The sequence below is a fragment of the Orcinus orca genome, chromosome 1, assembly GCF_937001465.1.
Source record: "Orcinus orca chromosome 1, mOrcOrc1.1, whole genome shotgun sequence".
NCBI lineage: Eukaryota > Metazoa > Chordata > Mammalia > Artiodactyla > Delphinidae > Orcinus > Orcinus orca.
This window is the reverse complement of record NC_064559.1, coordinates 150,810,463-150,836,036: the sequence shown is the minus strand read 5'-3', so window position 1 is coordinate 150,836,036 and position 25,574 is coordinate 150,810,463. Positions and strand designations below refer to the sequence as shown.

At 35.1% G+C, this 25,574-nt stretch overlaps 1 protein-coding gene across 3 annotated transcripts in view; it reads right to left on the bottom strand.

Moving 5' to 3' along the window:
- NEGR1 (neuronal growth regulator 1) overlaps positions 1–25,574 on the bottom strand; it is a 909,422-nt gene that overhangs the window by 344,737 nt on the left and 539,111 nt on the right. For 2 of the 3 annotated variants that reach the window (XM_049703327.1, XM_049703332.1), the window contains one exon: positions 20,178–20,372. In XM_049703327.1, the coding sequence (XP_049559284.1) occupies positions 20,178–20,372 (195 nt within the window). The remainder of the gene's footprint in view (positions 1–20,177; positions 20,373–25,574) is intronic. The other variant, XM_012537085.2, reaches the window with a different exon arrangement.

Genomic DNA, 25,574 nt, shown 5'->3' with positions numbered 1-25,574 from the left:
TTCTTTTTTCATTAACCATACTATCTTGCTCTAAAAAAGATATCTTATCAAATCAGAATATAGTACAATGTTTAGTGTAAATCTGCCATTCTTTGTTGTTTTCATTTTCTCATTCAGCCACATCCTCCAACACAGAGTAATATCCAATGTGATTGAGAAATTCAGTGAGTTTTATCTCCACTTCAGTAAGAGATGAACTCTTAGCAAAGGTCAGTAATGAGCATCCCAAGATCTGTTATTTTAATCTGCCATTTCAAATTTATTTACACAGTTTATTTATTTCACCTCTAAAGGATAGAAATAGTACTTATTATAGCTTAAATTGCAGTATACTTTGAACACATCAAGAAATGTATTTGACTCCTGGAACAGTGAGTGATCAACATTTAACACAATGAATCCCCATTTAGGGCAGAAGAGGCTCTGCTGAGGATGTCTCTGAAGATCAATACTATTAAATCACACATTTTCCCATTGTTTGGCTTCCCAAATCCCAGACAGAGGCTTTACTGATTTTACTTGACAACTTTTTCCCCCTACTGCTTACTTCTTGTGCTTTCTCTACCCATTGGATGTTGATCAAACAGCAACTTTTATCTTACTATGCGGGAGCTATTCAGCCTAGAGATGCTTCTATGGCTGTTATTCAGTGAAGTCCCACAGGCCTCCTGGGAAAATGTGGCAGCTTCCAACTCTCTTTCCAAGAAAAAAATCTAGACTCACTCAAAAGTGGCCACATACATTGGCTCAGAACTGCATTCTTCCTGGATAAAAGTCCAGAGACGCAATTTTTTTCCTATTAATAGAACAATGCAGTCAGAGATGTAGTCCTTTCAAATTCCGTAATAAAAATCATCTTGGCATAGATGTGGAGGATATTGTCTGAAAGTAACATATAAGAACATGATAATGTGAAATTTTAAACTCAAAGAATTTGAAGGGAATTTAGTGGTCAACTGGTTCACTGGTTGACTGAAACTTGGCAAAATAAAAGAAAAAATGCATACATTTGAAGAATTAGTTGAAGAAGAAATGGAGAAATAGACCTCTATTGGAATTATATAATACCTAGGAAGCTAACCATGAAATGAAATATTGAAATGAAATGAAATATTGGCCTAAATACTAACCATGAAATGAAATATTGGCCTTCTAAAGACGCAATATCAGCCATCTATATTCAGTGTAATATTGAGAAGAAAATCTGTACTAAAAATAGGAGATGGAATCATTTTATAATCTACAGCAGGGGTCAGTAAACTTTTCCTGTAAATGGCCAGATAGTAAATATTTTCAGATGCAGACCCTTAGATGCAGACTTAAGGGTCTCTGTTGCAACAACTCAACTCTGCTGTTGCAGCATGAAAGAAGCCATAGATGATATGGCTATGTTTCAATAAAAATTCATTTGCAGAAACAAGCAGCAGAAGAACTTTGCCCCACAGGCTGTAGTGTGTTGACTCTTAATCTACAGAAAATATATTTTAGGTTTGCTGACAAGATAGATAGACAAACAGATAAGAATATCTAATGTAAGATTATCAACTATCCATTTTTACACAAGGCAGTCTTTTATACTAAAAGTTTGTCTTGTCTTCTTTATCAACATTAACATCTCATTTTTTAATGAAATAATGGTGACATCAAATGTGTGTATATATCATATATGTATACATTATATATATCAAATATATATCATATATAAACATTAAATAAATTTTATCACTTAGAATCACCATTACTTCATTAAAAATGTGTGTTTATATATATTAAACAAAATTTTATTTTAATGTATATAAAATATATAATTTATATATGTGTGTATATATATATACACATATTAAACAAAATTATGCCATTTGGTCTCACTTTTATTACATAAAAATGAGAAGGACATACATTTAGAATAAAAGAAAAAGTGCTATGTAAAAGTAAATAGTTAAAAAAAAGTGTGTGTATATATATATGTGAATATATATATATATTCTATTAGTTCTGTTTCTCTGGAGAACCCTGACTAATACACTGCTTTTTAAATAAAATACTATGATAACAATTGTTAGTGAATCCTTTCACTTTCATAAATGCCAGAGTTCACTTAGGCAGCATTCCTGATAAGAAATTATGCAGTCTTTATTACTATTCCAGTAATAGGGAGCTTATTACCTAATAGTGTTTAAATTCAATTTTACGATAGTTCTCATTGGTGGAAATTGTTCCAGAAAACCTTGGCCATTTTGAGATGAACATCTTTCTAAAATAATAAGCCCAATAGCCAGAAATTTCTAATTTCTAATTTCTAGAATTTCTAGAATTTCTAAATTCTAATTCTAATACTATTAGCATCTCCTTGTAGCCAGTACTTCACATCCTATACCCTCCTTTTAGTGATGGTTAATAGCTTGGGCTTTAAAATCTATCAAAATTTAGTGTGAATTCTAACTCTGAAATATACTAGCTGTGTTCTTGGGAAAATTACTGAATGCTGAGTTCCAGTTTCTCTAGCACAAAAAATACAAATCACACCACCTACAATATAGGGACTTTTTTTGAGGTTTAATTAAGTAAATGAATATAAGTTGCCTGGTAGATAATAAGTGCTCACAAAGGACATTTTTGGTATCATTATTTTTGCCAGTGGTAAAAGAAGAAGAAATCAAATCATTATCTGAAGTCATCAGAAGTATGTTTCAGGTTTTATCATTCATTCAAAAATATTTTTAGGCACCTACTATACGTCAAGCACAATGAAGAATCAGATAGAAATGGATTCAGCTCTTGCGGATTTTATTATACCCTAGCAGAGATAAAAGATGGTGTTGTTTGTATCAACATGAATCTTCAAAAGTGAGCCAAGTCAGTGGGTTTGCTCATCTCAGGAGGAGCATGTCTGAATGAACATGTCTTTTGCCCATGTCTGAATCCTTCCAAAATGATAATCCACATCCCTATCAGCGATCACAGAGCTACATATAGTCCTTTCAACATTCACAATTGGGAATCACTGATTCCAATACTGTCTTCAGCCTGTGGATTGTTCACAAGATTCCTCCTCTGATTCTCTAGTGATTGTATGGATACACTTATTTGTATTCTGAGGATGGGCTGCTCCTATATCTTTAGTAGGTCAATATCACCTTTCCTGAGCAGATTTCAAATTTGTGAATGTTTGAGAGATATAAATGAATGAATAATTTTAAAATAATGAAATTGAAAGGCAGTGTATAAGAATACTGATGTTGAAAGATAATCTGAATCACATATCTTAATCTAGGCATGTTTGATGTTTAGTCTAGACATCATGATTAAAGATGATTATGTCAGGGCCTTAACGAGCTTAACATGTGTCCTTCTTCTCTTTAGTGGGGTTTGGAGAAATTACAGTCTATTCAACCCCCTTACATTTGATTACCCCATCATCTCACCATCTTTAGGCAGAAATCCCAGAAAGGATACATTTGCGTATTGAAGGCAAGTAAAGGTTGATATCCAATTCCATTACCAAACTACCTGAGTTGGAATTTTCACTCCACCTCAACACTTTTAGATTACTGTCTTAGAATATGCATGGACTTTATGTACCACAGAAGCAGCATTTGAGAGATTCAACACAAATTTAACAATTTAACAATTGCACCAAACGTATCATATAAAAGTTTCATTTTTGTATTATAGGCTCACATTATTTGAGTATTTGTCTTATTCAGAGTGAGCTAGTCTACCTATTACTATACAAATCAGATTCAACAAGTATGTAGACAAAAGCACTTTTTTTCTATCTGGAAACTACATCAAATCACTTTCTTCCTTCTTCTTGATCAAACTTTGTGGATCCAACATATGCTCTGCAACATTTCAGAATTTTGATAGGAGCAGTTGGCAATATGTGATGGCTGCAGAGCAAGAGAACACCTGGGAAGAGAAAGGCTGACTTTTTCGAAGACTGCACCTCCTGTTACAGGCCACAAGGGAAAAGAAAAGGATGGTGATTCCTTTGAGCAATAAACTTCCAGGTGATATTTCCAGGCTGATGCCAATCAGGGCAGCAGACGCCTGGGGTGATGAATTGAGCATAAAGCACACACAATTTCAGGGCAAAGCAACGGAACAGAACTAAGAGACATAGCATGCTATAAAAAGAGGAGAATAGAAGCTTTCCTGAAAGAGCTGGAACTCAGGAGCTTTGTGTTCTTGTAAGTGACAGGAATGTTCCAGTGAGAGAGCCGAGGAAAGAGAGCTTGGGAGCAGCATACAATGCACACCTGAGAGTTTTCAGCTCCTTATGCACTCTGCACTGGTCCATCAGAAGCCTCTATATCATGGGTTTAAGAACAAAACATAAAAGAGAAGAGGATATCACTTTTATAGCTGGTACTATTTGTTTTATGATTCATTGGGGCTTAAATGTTCTGCAATTACTACTGCTTATGGTACTTTTAAAATTAACATTTTTGTAAAAAAAAAAAAAATCCTCCTGTAAGTTGGAAGAGACAGCACGAATGAACAAAATCAGCCATGCACTGATAATTGCTGAAGCCATATGATATACAGGATAGGTTCTTTGGGTTTGTTATACTATCCTCTTTTAAAAAAAAAGCATCCCTCCCCTGAACCTTACACAACAGTCCAGCAAACATCCCATTTCTCTTCTCCCCATCGCCACAAAATTCCTTGAAAGAGACAAGCTTTCTCCACTTGTTCACCAACACCCACCTGTGTTCCCTGTTTAACCCACCCAGTCTGGCTCCTGTTCCCACAATGTCACTGAAATGGCTTTTATCACAGTCAAACATGATCTCCATATTACCAACACAATAGCTATTTTTCTACCTCTTGCTACATTTCAATTCATTAAATCTCTTTCTAATTACTAAAACAATTTCCTCTCTGAGTTTAATTCTCCTAGGTCTTCATCTTTCACACTAGCAACTCTTTCTAAGTTTCTTCGCTCTCTTGTTGTCCAAATCCTCAGACATTGGTCATGGACCTTCTTCTGTCTGTCTACTTTGCCTCCTTAGGATAAACTTATACTCATGACTTCAAGTCTCATTCTTGTCCTGGCCTCTTCCTTGATATCAGGCCTCATATATCCAATAATTCACTGACATTTCCATTTGAATGTCTGATGTGTCTTATAATTTAACATGGCCAAAATAGAAATCTTGATTTTTCTCCAAATATTGATATATTTGTCTCCTGGTTTTGAGACAGGAAGGAAAGGAGCATGAAGCAACTGCTAGATAAACAAAGAAGGGGTGCAGCTGTTAGGATGTGATAAAAACTGGCTAGAACCGGCTGAAACCAAGGTGGTTTCTTGAATGGTCTGGTCACTGACCTTTAGCTCATTATGCCTTCATTACAGTGCTAAAAATCACTGCCCCTTACGCCATGTCAGTTCCAAAGAGGATCATAAAAGGCCAAAAAGAGGGCAGTGGCCTATTCCCTGGAAATCCCCAAACTTCCCCAAAATAGCAAAAATATTCCTCCCACTCGTTAGCATATGAAACTACTCAGCCCATAAAAACCAACAACCCCATGCCCTGGGACCTCTCTCACTTTCTGAGAAGGTCCACATTCTGCCTATGGAGTCTGTATCTCTCTGAATAAACTCACTTTCTCCTTTCTTTGGCTTGCTCTTAAATTCTTTCCTGCATGAAGCCAAAGACCCTCACTTGGTGGCCCTCCCAGGGACTTATGCAGGTCCCAGATGTGACTTTTCCTTCTCCTGTAAGTTTGTCTCATTTCAGTCAACAACAAGCCCATTCTTGAAGTTGATGAAGCCAGAAGACTAAAGGCATTCCCCATCTCCCATCTCTCAGTCTTTAGGTTTTACCTGTATAATCTGGGATTCACCTACTTCTCTTCATCTCCATGGCCATCACCCTTGTTAAGGTCAGCATGGTCTCTCATCTCATATACAATGGTGGTTTCCTAAATTGTCTCCCTGCTATGCTATACTTCAGGCTCCCAGCAACTCATTCTCTAAACAGCACCAAAAGCATCTTCTAAACATTAAAATCAAATCGTTTCACTCTTGTGATCAAAAACTTCCCATGGGTTTCTTTTTCATTCAGGGGGAAAAAAAAGTCTAATCTCACCATGGCCTACAATCCCTAGTTGATCTGATCACCTGACTCAGCTAATCTTCTCCAACCTCACATTAAGCCCTCTTTCTCTTCCCCTTTTCTCAGCTTGTTCCAGGCCCACAAATTTCAGTTTCACAACACACCCAATTCTTTTCTGCCTTCAAGCCTTTACAAATGCTGTTGTCTCCACTTAGAATGCACAACACTGCTTCACACAGTAGCTTCCCTTCCTTTAACTTCAAGGCTTGGTTAAAAGATAACTTCTCAAAGATGCCTTATTATTGTATTCATAGTATTTTAGTTAATGTGTAATTGTTTCCCTCTTCACCTGTATCTATTCCAAGACTGTAAACTCCTTGAAGGTAGTAGCTGTATTTTTTCTTTCGTCTTTATACTCAATGTTCAGCAAACTGTCTGACACATAAGTGCTCAATAGGTGATTTTTGAAGAAAATAGATGTAAATAATTATTCATAACATAACCTTTAAATAAGGAGTTAGGAATTTTTTACTTTAGAAGTCTAGTTTTGCAAAACATATAAGACAGACCGCATGCTTCTGACTGTCAATGTATTTGTACTATGATGAAGCTAAGAGTCTCTCTGTTTTTTAACACATGAGAGATATCCAAGAAAAATTTATCCTAGTAATAAGACTTATTGATCACTACAGACAGCCCAATCTAGCGGAAATAGTCAGGAGATGGCTAAGAAGAGCTGTTAGTTTTCTCATTTGTTACCTGTTAATCACTTTTCAGTCAGCTACTGTCTGTATTTATATATGTTAGAAAAATTTTAAAGTGCCAACTAAGGCTTTATTTGGAAGGTAAGCATTCCTTTATACTTATCATATTTTAAGAAATCAATCTGTAGATTTACTGTATACCTTATGTTTATATATTAAATGAATAGCAATACTTATATGACTTTCCACAAAATCAATTAAATGTTTCCAAAAAACCATCCAGCTTCTACTGGATCAAACACAGGGTTGAGAAGCCATTTTCTCTTTACAGATGTGTGTTCAAAATCTGTAATTATTCCTTGTCATCTCACAAAAGGAAAAATAGAATATACTTCCATGAAATACTTGGTTATAATCAACTCTACTGAGAGTCTTGCTTTGAGAGTTCTCTCCTTCTTTTTAGCTGCTTCTTTTGTCCTGTAATTGAATTGAATCTTCTCCTCGCCCCATTCCTTCTAGACAGCTTCTCATTTGAGGGCTTTGAAGATGTATTACACTAATATATCATCAGAATGACAATGCTATGGTGATGCATGGGTATAATACATCTTCAGAGCTTCAGCACTGTCCAGAAACAATACAGCTGGATTAAATTCAAACCTAATGTAAAAGGAAACATTAAGAAAAAAGAAAAACTGGCTAACAAGGAAGGTGGAAAAAGAAAAACCCTAAATAAAAAGTTATTTTAATGAATTCCATACTCCTGTATATTTTGACGGAAAGTTTTCAAGATTTTAGTACAGCCTATTATTAATTTGTAAATTTATGCAAGGGTATGCTCTATAAATGTCTTAGTATTATAATGAAACATAGCCTCAGATAAAAAATATACAATAAATCTAGTTTTTTAAGTCTCAGACTCTCAGGCAAAGTTTATATGCAGTAAGTGTTGCATTTTGCCTTTTTTGTAAGTCTGGAAAATTAGTTCCTCAACATTTCATGAGACATTTACATTATGCGTTACACTAGGAGACATTTCATAAATGCTGAACCTCTTCCCTTAGGACAAAATTCCCTTTATAACATTTTCAAATAGGGTGAACGTACTGTTTCTGATAGAAAATATTCCATAAAGTTTTGGAAACATTAATAGGCTGAAATTGGGTTGCAGACTAAACTAGGATTAGAGAATTTATAGATGATGATGATAATAATAATAAAAACAGAAATACAGGGCACCATTATTCATGGTCTCCTGGTCACAGTACCCTTTTCCTCCTTTACCTTGGCTTTGGTAGGTCAGTAATCACACAGAAGTCTCAGAGAGACTTGCTCTTTTACTGTGAAGGCAACCCCTTAGGAATCTACAGCCATGTGAATGACTCTTTACTTTTGTTCTTTATTTTTATAGATTTTTTTTCTACAGCACAGAATGCAACTCAAGAAAACAAATATACCCCTCCTCCAATACACTGCGTTTCTTGTCTTTCTCTCTTGTCACGCACTATTTATTAGAATCTGAATAATTCAAACTTTTGTTTCTCAAAGTCATTCTGGTAGTTTCTCAGTAAACAATCCCTCTCCTACTTTATATGTAGAAAAAACTAAATACAAAATAACGTCTCACTAGTTTAGGTATGCAATCATTACAATGCATTTATCTGATTTTTATCACAGTATTTTCATTTCCATCTTTTATTATCTGTCCTCAAGCAACTTTTATGTAAAGATGAATGGTAAAATAAATTTTAATAGTAATAGCTAAGAATTTGGAACTCTTAATTTTGCCTGAGTATTCTCTTAAACTCTTTATCTATAATATCTCTTTTATGTAACACTCCTGTGGTATTATTATCAACATCATCATCATCACCATCATCTCTGTTTTGCAGATGAAGAAACTGAGGCACAGAGAGCTTAAAAAATTTGCCCAGGTTAACACACACAGTGAGTGGCAGAGTAAGTAGGGACTTGAAACCAAGTAGTCCAAGTACTAACCATGTCCTTTTAAGCACTCTGCTATATTGCCTTGTTTAATAGGAGTTTGATAATTATAAAAAAGCTATTAGCTTTTTCTATAACCTCTTTGAGGAATGATCTATTCACAAAAGTTATAAATGAAAATAATTATTAGTCAAATTAATTTTAAAACATTAATCAGTTAATATGTTTATTAATCATTAAAAGACTTTATAGTATTCTAAAATATTATGTCATTTAACAGATATTTATTGAGCGCCTCCTATGTAGCCATAATTGCCTGAATCACAGATCTTAAAGAGAGAGCACACAAAAAGTGAAAGGAATAAAATGTGTTTACCATAGTTTTATTGATCTATTATCCAAGATTACTAAGATGATTCTAATTTTCCACTAATGATGATTATTCCCAATTATGGTCAAACTAATAAAATAATATAATTTTAAAACAAGCTGGAGTTTAATTAAAATTCAATAGTGATATATTAATTTTGAGTTAAGAAAAATGGATATAATGCTATTTTACACTAGAAGTCATTACTCTTTTATGATAATTTATTTCAAGCCAACAATATGCTCGTCTATAATTGTCAAGGACACATTAGTCCTTGATTTAAAAAAAAAATCATTATTAACATATTTTTCCTTACATAATTTTAATAATAATCCAGGAACAGCACTAAAATTCTAGTAGGCCTTGTTTGTATAAAAATGTAGTCTTGAGAATAAGATCTTACATTTATGAGGAAGTAAAACCAAGTTGTATCTTCACTGACTGCCAGGGTTCAAATGATCATTAAAACCTGGGTTCAAATGAAAATTATGCTCCTTTCCTCATGAACGTGGAACATGAAGTTATAATACTATTTCTTTTTTTTTAAATTAATTAATTAATTAATTAATTTATTTTTGGCTGCGTTGGGTCTTCATTGCTGTGCAAGGGCATTCTCTAGTTGCAGCAAGCGGGGGCTCCTCTTCATTTGGTGCACACGCTTCTTATTGCGGTGGCTTGTCTTGTTGCGGAGCTCAGGCTCTAGGTGTGCGGGCTTTAGTAGTTGTGGCTCAGGGGGTTAGTTGCTCCACGGACCTGGGCACGAACCTGTGTCCCCTGCATTGGCAGGCGGGTTCTTAACCACTGCACCACCAGGGAAGCCCTATAATACTATTTCACATTAAACCATTTAACATATGTTAACCTGTGTTAGAACAGTGCCTGGGACATACTAAGTGCTCAATAAACAAGTATTAGTTAGGCTCATTTTATAATTTCACAGTACCTACTCTGCTCTTTCTGAATCTTTATAGGATCTACTTCAGTATTATTAATGCAATTTTTTGCCCATGGAGTCCCACTTCTGAATGAAATAGCATGAAACTCACACCCAAAGTAAAAGCTTCATTTTCTGAGATGATAACCTTCAAAGGAGCCCTAACTTGCTTAGACATAACCATTCTTGTAATACCTTCCTGTAGCACATGTAACGTGACACTGAAATCACTTGGGGGAAAAGACTAGAAAATCTAATTCCCAAAATATAAACAGTCTAATGCCAACAATTATCCCTAAATTCAGTCCACTAAGGGGAGACATAATCTAGTGTGGTATTATTATTTATTTTTTTCCTAATGCTCCTGCTCTCTCAGAAAATCAAGTTTCATTTAAAAAGAAAAAGATCTTTTATGAAATGCTTCAAAATGCTTGGTAGTTTCCTGTTTTCTGTTTTATATGGGCAAGCACTTTCCTCTGAGAATAATGGATTATTTTTTATATTGATTCATCATATCATCAGGCTCATTGTTTAGCCTTATATTTGTCTTAAAATACTGAAATTTTTCTTGCTTTCTATATTCAAAGAGCAGGCATTAACAGTTCTGAATACAAACAATTCCGAATAGCCCACTAATGACTGGATAGAAATAGAGGGGCTTTGGATACAGACAAATGAAAGTTAAAATTATAAAGAAAACTCTCAGAGCAAAGAGGCAATTTTAACTGTATATATAAATTATTGGTGTACAATTTTATGGTAAAAGTTTAACTTGCCATCATTATGTAGATTCATTCATTATATAATTATCCATTACGCAAAGCCATTATGAAAATTCACAAAAGCTCCACAAAGAGTGCAACTCAACTACACAAGGGAGGTAGAACCATAGTTTGTAATCTGAAGGTCTGGTATTGTTGAAATGTCATCAGCATAAATTGCTGGTTTTACTCCATTTTCTTCTTCCTAACATTAAAGAGCAAAGTGCAGTGTCAGGCTTGCAAACCTGAAAAAAGACTCTTAAAGAACTATAGTGTTTGGGGGACATGTTGCCAGCTTGCAAGGAGCACACACACAGCCTCTTCATCATGTCACCCTTGGTATTGGCCCAGCACTCAAGCATTTCAAAGAAGACTTTCTTTCATGAAAGGGGAATGACAATGGAATAAAGAGCACTAATAGAAAGTAATATTTTCTAGTTAGTACCTGTGATGACTAAAACTATTTTCAGAATTATTTTAAACAATAGATTTCAGTAGTGTTCATGGCTTTTAGATAATAATTTTCATTTTTTTTCAGTCTATTTTTTCTGATAATTAGTAATTAGGATTTTCTATCTTACGGTTATATTTAATTACCTTTAAAGATTATGAGAGGTTAAATATGCTAAACCTGTATGTTATGCAGCTGGGAACCTGTTTTAAAACATCTAATGCAAGGGTTAGCAATTCTTTTCTTAAAGGACCAGAGTAAATGGTTTAGGTTTTTGGGCCATGTGATTTCTATTGCAACTACTCAGCTCTACAATAGCAGTAAGAAAGTAGCCATGGAGAATGTGTAAGGTTGTGAGTATGGCTGTGTTCCAACAATGACAACAAACACTTCATTTACAAAAATAGACAGTAGGCCAGTTTGGTTCACAGGTCTTAGGTTGCTGAAAAATGGTCTAATGAATCCTTGACTATTTACTCTGTTTATCCTGAAACTGCTGTCATTTAAAAATCTTAAAGTCCGGGCTTCCCTGGTGGCGCAGTTGTTGAGAGTCTGACTGCCGGTGCAGGGGACACGGGTTCAAGCCCCGGTCTGGGAAGATCCCACATGCCACGGAGCAACTGGGCCCGTGAGCCACAATTGCTGAGCCTGCACATCTGGAGCCTGTGCTCCTCAACAAGAGAGGCAGTGATAGTGAGAGGCCTGCGAACCGCGATGAAGAGTGGTCCCTGCTTGCCACAACTAGAGAAAGCCCTCGCACAGAAATGAAGACCCAACACAGCCATAAATAAATAAATAAAGCAAACTGTCAACGAGTAAAAATAAAATAAACACTATAAAAAAGAAAATCTTAAAGTCCTTAAAATCTCTTAGTTTGGAAAAGTGTATTTTATCTTGATTAACAGTTTATATTATTTAACTTATAGCTGAGGTAAACTCATAGCAATATTTATGGAAAGCATGGAAAATACTATTTACTTTTTATTTAAAAGTTTCTATACTTTGATACATGTGATCTCCAAATATTGCCTTATGGCCATTTTAAGGCTACTCGAATGTTAAATAATGACTGACCTGTTTTATTAAACACAATATTCTATTCCAAGCAAAAATATCTTTCCAGAATGAAGACAAAATCAAGGCATTCTCAGATGAAGACTACTAAGAGAATTTGTCTCCAGTGGACCTACCACACACACACACACAAAGTTTAAAAGAAGTTTTCTAGATAGAAATGAAGGAAACAGAACATCAGGAAGGAAGGAAGAACAATGGTAAAAGTAAAAAGATAGATAAATACAAAACACTTTACTTCTCTTGAGTTTTCTAATACATATTTGACAAGTGAAACAAAAACTGTACCATTGTCTGATACAGTTCTCATGGTGTAGAGAAAATATTTAAGATAAGTACATTAGAAAAGTGGGAGAGTAAATGAGGTAAGGTTTCTATACTTCACTGGAAGTAGTAAGATATGAATACCCTCAGACTATGATAAGTTATGTATATATTATATACTTCATAGAGAAAGTACTAAAAAATATATACCAAGAGGCATGCTCTAAAACACTGTGGATAAAACAATGTGGAATTCTAAAAAGTGCACAAGTAACACACAGAAAGGCATGATAAAGAAAACAGAAACAAAAGAAAAAAGGGGAGAACAAACAGAAAACAAAAGAAAAAGATGTCATACATAAGCCTTAATGAATCAATAATTAAATTAATTTTAAGTGGTCTAAATACACCATCAAAATATGGAGATTGTCAGAGTGGATAAAAACATAACTCGGGCTTCCCTGGTGGTACAGTGGTTAAGAGTCCACCTGCCGATGCAGGGGACACGGGTTTGTGTCCTGGTCCAGGAGGATCCCACATGCCGCGGAGCGGCTGGGCCTGTGGGCCATGGCTGCTGAGCCTGCGAGTCCGGAGCCTGTGCTCCACAACGGGAGAGGCCACAGCAGTGAGAGACCCCCATACCGCAAAAACAAAAACAAAAACATAACTCATCAATATGCTATCTACAAAAGACTTATTTAAAATATAACAACATATGTGGGTTGGAAAAAAAAAATCAAGGTTTTTCAAAGCAGCTTTATTTGTTATAGCCAAAAAATGGAAACAGCCAAAATATTCTGTAACACATTTATGGCTAAACAAATTGTGGTACATTCATATCACAAAATATTACTCAGCAATAAAAAGGAACAAACTATTGAGGTGTATGATACAACTTAGATAATAAATCTCAAGAGTGAAAGGGCCAATTTCAAAAGGTCACACACTGAATTATTTCATTTACATAACATTTTATAAATATTAAAATTAAAGAGATGGGAAACAGATTAGTGTTTGTTGGGGCTAGAGATGATGGATGGTGAAGGAGTAGATGTGATGCTAAAAGGATAACATACAGTAAATCTTTGTGCTGAGGGAATAGCTCTGTATCTTGATTGTGATGATGGATCCACAAATCAACTCATATGATAGAATGATGTAGAACTACATGCACACATTACACTAATATCCATTCCAAGTTTTGGTGTCATACTACAGTTACATCTAATGTAACATGGGAGAAACTGGGTAAAGGGTATGTGGAAGCTCTCTGCACTAACTTCACAACTTCCTGTGAGCCTATAATTATTTCAAAGTAAAAAGTGGAAAAAAAGAACCTCATATTCATTTGGGGCAATTTATTTAAACAATCTGAGTGCCATGTTCATCTGCACAATGAGGATGACAATACCCTCTGACAGTTCAGTTTTGAGGCTTATATGAGACAAGTACACACAAGTATCTCCCATTTTTCCTAGACTACATAAAGTAATGAATACATGTTAGTTGAACCATATTAACTAAAATTTCTTTGGTGCAAGCTGCTCTTTACATTAATGGAGTTAAAGTGCTGAACCTAATTCCAACATGTTGATGGGGGGTTTCCCACACCACCAAGCAATTATCCAATACCAGCTGGGTGTTCTACAATTTAACTCAATTCTCACACTACCCAGAGAGAGCATGAGATTCCATGAATAAGGGTTCAGTACTACAAGACTTCCCTGCTCCCCCACCCCCAACAAACGTCAGTAGCAATTCCAGGTTATCACCTGCACTTGAATCTGAAAGGACCCTGTGGGGCCCTCACTGGTACAAAAGCCCCTCTGTGTACCACATTTCTTATTTTTAGAAAAAGGCTTTGGTCTCCTAGGCCTTCTCTGAGTTCCAAAGAGCAGATTCATTCAGTTACTAATTAGTTTAGTGAGGGAATGCAGAAACCAAGGAAAAGCAGTCAAGAAACAATAGTTGGGTGATAAAACAAAATCCTAGTTCCTCCTCAATGAATATACATAACAATCTAAGTATATCTTTGAGTTGTTATGCAGAAACTAAGACCCACCATGCCCAGGAGGAGGAGGATGACTACATGGTGACCATAAGCACATAGACCCCAGACTGGTTGGAACCAGAAGATTGATGATTACGTTTCCTGAAACACCACCTTGTTACCTCACCATCAACCAATCAGAAGAAAGTCATACATCCTGCAGCCTTCACCCAATGTTGTCTTTAAAATCCCTTCCCTGGAAGCCATTGAGGAGTCTGGGGTCTTTTGAGCATAAGCTGCCCATTCTCCTTGCTTGGCACCTTCAATAAACACTATACTTTCCTTCAGCACATCTGGTGTCAGTAAACTGGCTTTGCTACATGGCAGGTGAGTGGATTCAAAGTTCAGTTCAGTAACATGCTTCCAACCAACGAGCTATAGATTAGAGGTTTCAAAGACCCTGTGTTTGGGTTTGACTAATTTGCTAGAGCAGCTCACAGATCTCAGAGAAACATTTGATTTACTAGATCACTGGTTTATTATAAAAGGATATAACTTGGAAACCCCCAGATGAAAGGGATACATAGGGCAAAGTATGGGGAAAGGATGAGGGGAGAAGCTTCCAGGCTCTCTGGGCATACCACTCTTCCTGAATTTCCACATGTATACTGATCTAGGAGTTGTCTAAACTCTGTCCTTTAACATTTTTTATGGAAGCTTCATTACATTGGCATGATTGATTAAATCATTGGCCATTGAGAACTGATTCAACTTCCAACCCCTCTCCCCTCCCCAGAAGTCAGTGGAGTGGGACTGAAAATTCCAATCCTCTAATCACATAGTTGGTTCTCCTGGCAACCAACCTTAGGTGTGGTCCCAAAGTCACCTCATTAACATAATAAAAACACCTTTATAGCTCACTCCCCTGATGTGAAATTCCAGGGTTTTTGGGAGCTCGGTGCCAGAAATGGCATGAAGGTCATATATATATATATATATATATATATATATATATATATATATATATATATATATATATATTCTTATAAATCACAGTACCACAGAGGTGCAACCATATTGAAGGCATAAGGGAAATTAAGGGGTGATTCATATTTAGGGGTATGAATTTATATTAGGGGGATATATTAGGGGGATAAAGGTAGTGGGGATAAAGGTGGTGGGGAGATATCAGACAGGAAATACTTGCTTGTGACACTACCATGTTATCTCTTCAAATTTTAATTTCTAGTTCTAAGAAGTCATGTGGGAAGCAAGAACAGAGAGCAGCATCCATTAACTCTGCAGTACTTATGGAGCCCCTATCTTGTGCCAGGTCTTGTGCTAAGCCATGAGTTACAAAGGTCAACAAACACTGTTTCTGGACAGAAGGAGTTCCCTGTCCCATAAGACCATGGACAAACAAAACCAAAGACTACAATTCAGAGAATTAGTCCCACACGAATGGTGGCACAAGGTACTATGTAACTATGGAGAAAGAAGCACCTGATTTTTCTTGGGATGCTCAGGAATAGCTTCATTAAAAGTTGAAAAAGGAGTAAGTTTGACAATTGTAGAGGGGGACAAAAGATATTCCTCACACAAAAAATAATATATGTAAAAGTAGAAAAACAAAATTTTCACCTTGACTAACTGGATTCATAGTTTGCCTCCACATCTAAGTTCTTCACTTCTTATTTGCTCTTTATTCCTCCACAGCTGAGTTTCTGGTCCATTATGTCACTGAATTGTTGCAATGATCACCAAACTATCTAACCCAAAGGTAACTGGTCTGATCTTATTTAACCTGATTGACATTTTTAACCACTCACTGCTCCAGGAATTTTTTCCTCTTTTGGCTTCTTGTAATCATGGCTTTCTGATTCTATTCCTACATCTCTGACCACTTGTTTGTGGTTTCCTTTATAAGTGCTCAATAATTGTTGACTAAACAAAAGTGATGTGTCAAAAGATTGATTTCAGAAAAGAGCGACTTGAGCCTGTTTAAATGTGGACAGGATAAAGTTAATAGAGGAGAAGAGCTTAAAGATGTAGGGAGAAAGAGGATGTTTAATGAAATAAGGACCTGACAAACAGGAAAGAATGGATGGAATACAACAGGATAAAGGGAACTTAACGGAACATTCTTTATCTTGAGTTAGGCAATAATCTTAACTCCTGTGGATAATTAGAATGAGACTATCCTTTCAAAAGGCACTAAGCATATAGAGATTAGAGGAAAAAGAGTTTGAGATACACAGCCCAGTGTTCATGCTCAAAGTTTGGCTTTGGAGACAAAAGAATATCTTTGCTAGCTTATAAACACCAGCAGGGTAAAATAAGAACATCTCTGGAGATTCCAGATATCAAAGAATAGGAATGAACTAGGAAGCAGAGATTAAGATAAACAGCAATGAATAATAAGTAGAAATTTGACAGAGGCTTTCAAAATGCTTCCATATTTGTCATATACAATCTATGATTTTAAAATTTATCTTTTTAAGTTTTCCTATTTTTTCTGACTGGATCTAGATTTATTAATAAATAATGTGTGATTAAGAATTTTATTTTGTCTTTCTATTCAAAATCAAATGTCTGGTGTAAACTTGTCAGTGTTCTCTAGAAGTTTTAAGTGAGTTTTAGCTTCATGATATCACAGCATTTGAGAGCAGCTATGTGAATTGCATTCAAGAGATGTAAATAGGTCTCTCAATTTCAGAAACAGGGTTGGATATCCTGTGCCTCTGGATATCATTCCCTGAGAAGTTACAGCTTCACTTATTTAATCCCAAATGGACATAACTAGACTCTAATCATGAGGAAACATGAGTCAAATGCAGAATGAGAAATATTCTATTTTTTTAAAAAGTAGAAGGAAGGAAGGAAGACTATGTCAAGGAAGACTAAGAAAAACTAAGGAATAGTCCCCAGACTAAAGAGGACTAAAGTGGTATGACAACTAAATACAATACTAAAGGGAAAAGAATTCTCTAAAGGACACTATTCAATCAGTTGACAAAATTGGAACATGGATAGTAATGGGATAAAAGTATAATGCCAATGTTAAATGTACAAAATTAAAAAACTGCACTGTGGTTACAGAAGAGAATATCCTTCTTCAGAAATGCACACTGAACATCACTAGGGAGAAAGGGGCTTGCTGAATGCAAGCTGTTCTCAAATAATTCAATGAAAAAAAATATTTCTGCATACTTTACACACAGCAAATGTTGAAGCAAATGGGAAAAATGATTGATGAAACTGAGTAAAGGACATAGGGTGTACTTTGCATTATTTCTATAACACTTTTTTTTTCTTACTCGGAGTATTTTTATTATTATTTTTTTAATTTTATTGATGTATAGTTGATTTACAATGTTGTGTTTAATATCTGCTGTACAGCAAAGTGTCAGTTATACACACACACACACACATATATATATATATATATATTCTTTTACATGTTCTTTTCCATTATGGTTTATCACAGGATATTGAATATAGTTCTCTGTGCTATACAGTAGGACCTTGTTGTTCATCCATCCTATATATAATAGCTTACATCTGCTAATCCCAAACTTTTTAAATATAAATTTGAAATTAATTTCTACATATAGAATAGAAAATATAGAAAGGAAGAAATCATCACTATAAGTAACTCTAAGGAAGCTCATATATTCAGAAACTTCTCAAGAAAGATATTTTTGGGAAAGTACGCTAAGTTGTTTGAACTAACAAGTGGAATGGCAACTTCAGTTGGTTCAGGCAATGTCTGTGATGTGGTTGAACTCACAACCTAACTTTTCCGTAGATAAGGGAGAAGCTCTGTGGAGCTACCTTCCTGTGACCATCCATTTATAAAAATATCAGCTATGTCTAGCTATTCGTTAGATAATAGTTAATATTTATTCGAATTTTACTCATTTGCTCTGTATGGTAGGATCAGAAAAACAAATCTATGCACAGTTTAACTTATAAACCCAATCCTTCTTCTTTCAGCTTCATGATGCTATCCATTATCGTCATTCTAATAACTTCATTAATCAACATTCATGGTATTTAATTAAACTAAAATGTATCCAAGCACTTATAAAAAGAATATGCATAATAACAAGCACTGCAAAGAAGGAGAGTTAAATCCAAATTATTAATCTTAAATTGTATGAAGATGGAGATTATGTGCTTCATTCTTACAAAAATTATATTTTCATATCAGATTTAAATCCCTGGAAAGATGATTAAGAATCAACCTTACATTTGCATATCACCTTATACTTTTTAATGCACATTTATGCTTATTATCTTTTTTGAGTCTCACAATAGCCAGGGATTTTTATCATTCAACTTTTGGAAAGTAGGAAACTAGCTGAGGGTAACTGAGGCTAAGAGATTTGCACTAGGATTTGCTGAGCAGTTGAATAAGGAAGTTGAGATTGGAGCACATGTATTCTAACTGCTAGTCCTGGGTTTGCCTCACTTACACCCCATGGAGAGTCTTGTCACTAATTCAGTGCTCACATACCAGTTTTATGATTCTGTAGCCACTCTAGAGAGTGAAATGTTGGCAGTCAAAAGCACACTCATGGTTCAGAAATATTACAGGGACCATAATGCATATTATGTAAGGGTATATTGCTGTTCTATTGATTTTTTTCTCACATTAATAGTAATACTAAGAGTATGATGTGAGTAAGTCTCATTAGTCCTACTGCATAAATGAGGAAACCAAAAGGCACTTAAGGATAAGTGATATTAAAGAAAGCATTAGCAGATAAAATAGATGTTCTAATTGTAATCTTTCTACGCCTATATAATATATGCCTTTTTGATTCCTTTAAAAGAGATTTCCTCATCCTAGCCTTGTTCAAGTTATTTCTGCCCAAAATATAAATCAAATATTGTTTATCTGAAATGTGGTGGGATCTTATTCATTAAAAGTACCACTGTTACTTCATAGTACATTTAAAGTTATGTAGTTCAAATATTTAGATTTTACACAAATTGATGACTCAGTTAGAGTTGTGGCTGTGAAAATAGACCTGTCTTGATGATGATTATCCCCAGCTTCCTAAAGTTGACAATCTCTTTAGGAGGATGTGCCCTGTATCAGAAGCACCAGACACTGATAAACGTGTTATATACCTTAATTTCACCTAGATATGTGATCTTGTACAACTTACTAAACTCTTGGGTTTTTAGATCCCTCATCAGTTAAAATTTAATTCTAACTGCCAAATTCTTGATTTTGAACTGCAGTTTGAAATTAGACGCAGCAAACTCATAATTTGTATAATTTTATTCTCCCCTGATTACCTCAGTAGTTCATGCTGGCCTATTAACATGTGAATGCGATTGAATAAAAGCCTTACACATTTAAATGAAGATATTTCTCTTGTGATATTTCCATTTGAATCTTTTGTCTATTGATTTGTGATTATCCAGTATACTTCAGGGGAAATAACCTTGCCTAGGAATCAAGAGACCTAAGTTCTACTCTGGGCTCTGACAGAAAATGTTCATTTAAGTTTTGTGAACTACATGCATTTAGGTATAAAGAATAAGTATAAAATTATGCATCCTGACTACCTCATGAAAAGGATATAAAAAATTAGTTGACTCTTACATTCTGAACAAGTGAGGTTACAGGAAGATATTGAACAGCACGAGCAACACTGATACTTTTCTGCTTTACCTGATGGGGAGATGTGCCTCCAGGAAATGGAAGGCTCTGGTTTCCCAGTGGCCAAACAAGTCAGGGTGACATTGGTTCCTTCATTGATGGTCATATCACTTGAGATGTCATATATCTTCGGAGGAACTGAAATGGCAAAACATGCAGTGGTCAGAAAAAAATGTATAAAAGTCTGTTGAACTATATATGATTAACTCCATGATATCATGCAATCAAACTATGGTGGTGAAATGTACTTTTGGCCCATGGTCATCACCTAAAAGATAGATTCTCTAGATCCTCAGGATTACCCTAGAGTTTTTTTGTTTTGTTCTAATTTTCTCTAATATTTGGCTATGAAATATTTTAAGACAAATTAAATATTTAATAACAAAAAGCTTAAACAGTGCTTAAATGATCAATAAATATTGTTGTGAATATTTTGTATTACATAAACTAGAATATAGCCATCTGTCTGTTCCATCCATGTATCTTCACTATAATGATGGTTTTCCTGTTGAAATGATTAAAGAAAAATGGAAATCTGGAAGAAACTTAAACTAGCAGAACAGTTATGCCTACATGGTGATTTAAGAGCTAAGTGAGGTAAAACATGTACAGAATTGGGATGTAAGATTTCAGGGTCGCAAAGGCAATTTAGGTATCAGTTTTCTAATCTGCACAGCATGGATATAAGTCCTGTGTCCTCTACAGGCTAGCTGTGTTACCTCAGCCTCAGGTCTTCATCTGCAAGCTGGAGATAATAATAGTACAAACCCCATATAGCTACCGTGAAGATTAATAAGTCAGCATATGTTAAAGGATTTAGAAAAGTTCCTGGCATCATTGTTAGCTATCAATATTATTATTAGATGCTTTAAAACACATATTTGGTGTTTAACTTTAATTTCACTACTGCTCTTTTCCTATGCCTTAAAATCGCTCTCAGAAGTTCACCACTTTGACAGTATACACAATGGGCCTGTGCCATAAGTTTTGGTTTCCTATATAAAAATATAGTATGTTGAAGTTTCAGGTCAAAGCTAAATACATGGCAATTAGATACATTGATAGCTATTACAAAAACATGCTTTTTGTGTGTGTGTGTGTGGTACGCAGGCCTCTCACTGTTGTGGCCTCTCCCGTTGCGGAGCACGGGCTCTGGTCGCGCAGGCTCAGCGGCCATGACTCATGGGTCTAGCTGCTCCGTGGCATGTGGGATCCTCCCGGACCAGGGCACGAATCCGTGTCCCCTGCATTGGCAGGCGGACTCTCAACCACTGAGCCACCAGGGAAGCCCAAAAACATGCTTTTTAAGTGGAATTTTTCTCATTTTTCCAGTCTTAGGGTTTCTTTTGGCAAGAGATATATTTTCAGAGTTATTTTAAAAACCAGTAACTAAAATCTGTCATAAGGATAAATTAAATTACTCATACTTTGAATATCATCTTTTATTTTTTAATGGAACCAAAACTCTGCTACATGAAAATCTGGGATGATTTGATTACAAATATAAAGTATTCAATTATAAATAACTGGTGATATGATTGAGGAAAGGGCTTATTCCTAAGTGATATACTGTTGTATCTGTTCCTAAATGACATACTTTAATTGACATTTAAGACATATTATCATTAAACTCTTCATTGAGCTCTTCTCAGGCAAATAATAGAAAATTAAAACCATTCCAAATAGAAGAATCCTTTTAGCTTAACTGAAACAGAACATAAATAAAAACTTTAAAATACCCTAGGAAGAAAGTAGAGAAAAATGTGCAAGACTTACTGGTGAATTGAAGATTTAATAAAAATAAACTTATAACATTAAAAAAATACATATATATCCTTTGGATATATGAATGTAGGTATTGGTTTGATATAGTAAACCATGAAATACATGTGTATATACAAACACATGTGTGTATATTTATGAATGTGTGTATATATATATATATAAATATACAGATACATATATATCAATGTCTACTATTAAAAAAACAAAAAGTTATATGATACTTTCCTTCTTTATGTAGAAGATAGTATACAGACATCAGTCTAGTCTGGTTAGTTTTATTTTAAACATATAACTGATTCAACTTTGGGCAGACGTGTATATATTTAAGAGAAATGATGGAGTGCCGTAAGACCATGCATTCTAGCCTCTAAATTAAATTATTTTGTCAATTTTATCTGGCTTTAAAATAGTTTAGTTTCATCTTTACACATCTACTTATATTTAAAGTCGTAAACTAATATTAAGCACAATATTTGATTTCACAGAGAAATAGCCAAGTCCCTTAGCAATAAACTTAAGATTTAACATTTAACTATGGGAAATTCTGTGGTGGGGGAAGACTGTTGAATTCCAGGTGTGACATGTCAGTTCAGTGATTGCAACCACCTCCCGGGGCCTCATAATTCAGGATCTGCTACAGGAAAGAAACATCTGGAAAGAAGATGTTAGCAAGGGAAATCCCTCTGGCAAGGCACTTCTCCCCAGAATGCATCACCTGTTGGCAACAGATGTTGTGTGTAGAGAGGGCCAATGAAGTCCTTCACATGCAATGTATGTAGCTTGGGGAGGCAAAAACAGGTGTTGCTTTGCTGAATTGCATATCCAGTTCAAGACTTCAAAGTTTTACTGATTATTATGGAGGGAATAATTCTGCACTCACAGGAAATGCAAAAGTTTCAAAGCATAATCCTTGACCTCGAGGAACTTAAAATTAAAAGAGGGAGGCAGATTGGTAAGTAACTAAGAGAAGACAAATATTTTCCATATTTTCCTTTCTCATTTTACATGAGTAACACAGGTCTACTAGGTATGCCTTCTGGGTTCAAATCATCAGAGATTAATTTTGTGTTTGTTTCTTTTAGAGCAAACCATGAAGGATAGTTTATCCACAAAGTTATTCATTGTGGTGCTATTTATAATACAGAAGAACTATCAGTGACCTCGATGTAAGAGAACAGAAATGGAGATATTGTTAGCTCTGCCTCCAGAATAAGGTGTGGTTTCGAGGAAGGGTTTGGGATGAATCCGGGGAACATTAGGCTAAGATATAAAGGAAAAGAAAAGTGATATTTCTACCGTGGGTTGCAGGAGCTTGGAGAATGGTAATGTCTCGAGTGTCTTAAGACCCTCCCATTCTGGATTACAGTTTGTGTATAAATGATGCATGTGCACAGGTGGGAAGAATGCCACTGAACTTTCTAAATGACAAAACATTTCTTATGGCATGTCCAATATTCTATGTGCTTGCATAGAAAAAAGAAAAATGAGGAGAGTTAAAATAACTTACTATTCTAGACATCTGTTTCTTTTCTATATACCTTATATCAAACTCCTTCAACCTTTTTATTTATAAATTTAACTTAAAAATCAATTGTTTAAAAAGAAGTGTGTTCAGTCAATTCAATAATTTTTAAGTCACTAAATAACTCTATATTTTAATGAGTATTTAGGTTGCTGTGCATATTATTTAAGTATTTATGAGCTAGAGCAGAGTAATAAAGGAATAAGATATTCATCTAAATATACACTTGTTTAATTTGCAGGAAATAATTATTATAACATTAAAATTGTCATCATCATCATGAAACCATAAATAAAAACACTGAAAGGTAGAAGTTCTAGATTTCTCACTAAATCACAGAATAACTTTTCTTTAATAGGACCCTAACTGGGGATACACACAACTTTACATCTGTGTTAATAATGAACTGTTGCTTATCACCAGTTAGAGACATTGAAGAACATTGGAAACTTTCTAAGCAATAGGGATGGGAGTGGATTTAAAGTCTGTGTTGGAGGGAAATTTTTTTTTTTAATTCCCACATACATTTAAAGGAATCACTCTTGTACCTTCAAAAACATAACCTTTTTTGCCTTTAATCAATTATTCACTGGACTCAATTTCAACTACTGTTTACCACCCTGTTCTCAACTCCTATTGATGCCATGGTGGGGGTGGGAAATGATGCATATTTAGATGCATTTATAGATTTAGATTCATTTAAGGTAATTCAAATCTCTTGCTGGTTTCACTTTCATCAAAAAGTATGCAATCTGACTTGCCCCAACTGCCTTCTCCTTTTGGAACCATCTATCACGGTGTCTTCAGGCAGGATGGAGCATTCTTAGTAAGAAAAATCTTAGAATACATATCCAAACAAAATACTAACAATTTCCACACAGCCAGCTATTTGGGATTATTCCCTACCATTTGCACTGTGATGGGCAATTGAGTCTGTGAGTGTCCTCATGGTTACTTTCTTTTTTTACTTGTACATAATTTCTGAACTGTATAAATAAAATAAGATTTTGTTTGTTTAGTGAGCAGCCTTCACAGATTTAACTTAAATTTCTTCCAACAACTCATCCTGTAGTGTGGAACATGACCATTAAAAATGTGAGAAGTCAACATAAGGGTGACAAATATGTACAACACAGGAATCATATGAACACGCTCTTTTATTTTATATGAAAAGTCTGTTCAGGGACTGTGGCCAGGACGCTGGTGTGAAGAAGTCAGAGACAAGGAGCCTGGCGTCCTTGGACTACAGCCCTGATTCGTAGCGGGGTGGCAGCTGGTGGAAAATATTTTTTTAAAAATGTCTGTGTAGATGATAATAATTAAAATAGAGTTCACACCTATATGAAGTTGCATGAGATGTGAGGTGGTGCCACACGTAACAATGAAAATCTTTAGAGGATGTATTTGATGGCTACCTTAACTGTAAATAAATGCAAGACATGGACTATTTGGATCTGGGCAGTTTCTTTGGTTTACTAGAATCAATTGAATGCCCCATCAAGTTCTTAAGTTGTAAGAGTCTGTGAAAGACCACAGTACATACAAATCCATTTGGAGGGTTTCTTTAGGCTGCAAGAGCTAAAAGGTGGATGGATTATGTATTTAAGCTGGTCCACAAATACTCACAGATTGTTAAGAAACATCAGTTGATGTTTTATAACCACAGTTGTGGTTATTATAACCACAATATTCTGGGCCCAAAAATCACCTGATTCCATAGCCAGGGTATAAAAATCACAGCAGTGATTTATAAGCAGGTGTACTACGTGTCTTCCCACTCAGTCTCTGAAGCCATAGGCTCATTACTAAAAACCTTTAAAGGTTTTAATGTATCTAATTGAATTATGCATACACTGGGTCATATGCATAATTCACTGGGTCAAACAAAAAATAAAAATAAAAGCGATTCCATCTCTTTGTGTCCTGCTTGACTCACCTCTCCCATAGTGACTTTCTCCACCTCTAAAGCTTACCACAAAGAAGGAACACTGAAATGTGAATTTCTGAGGGAATGTTAAAGGGTTAAATTTCAT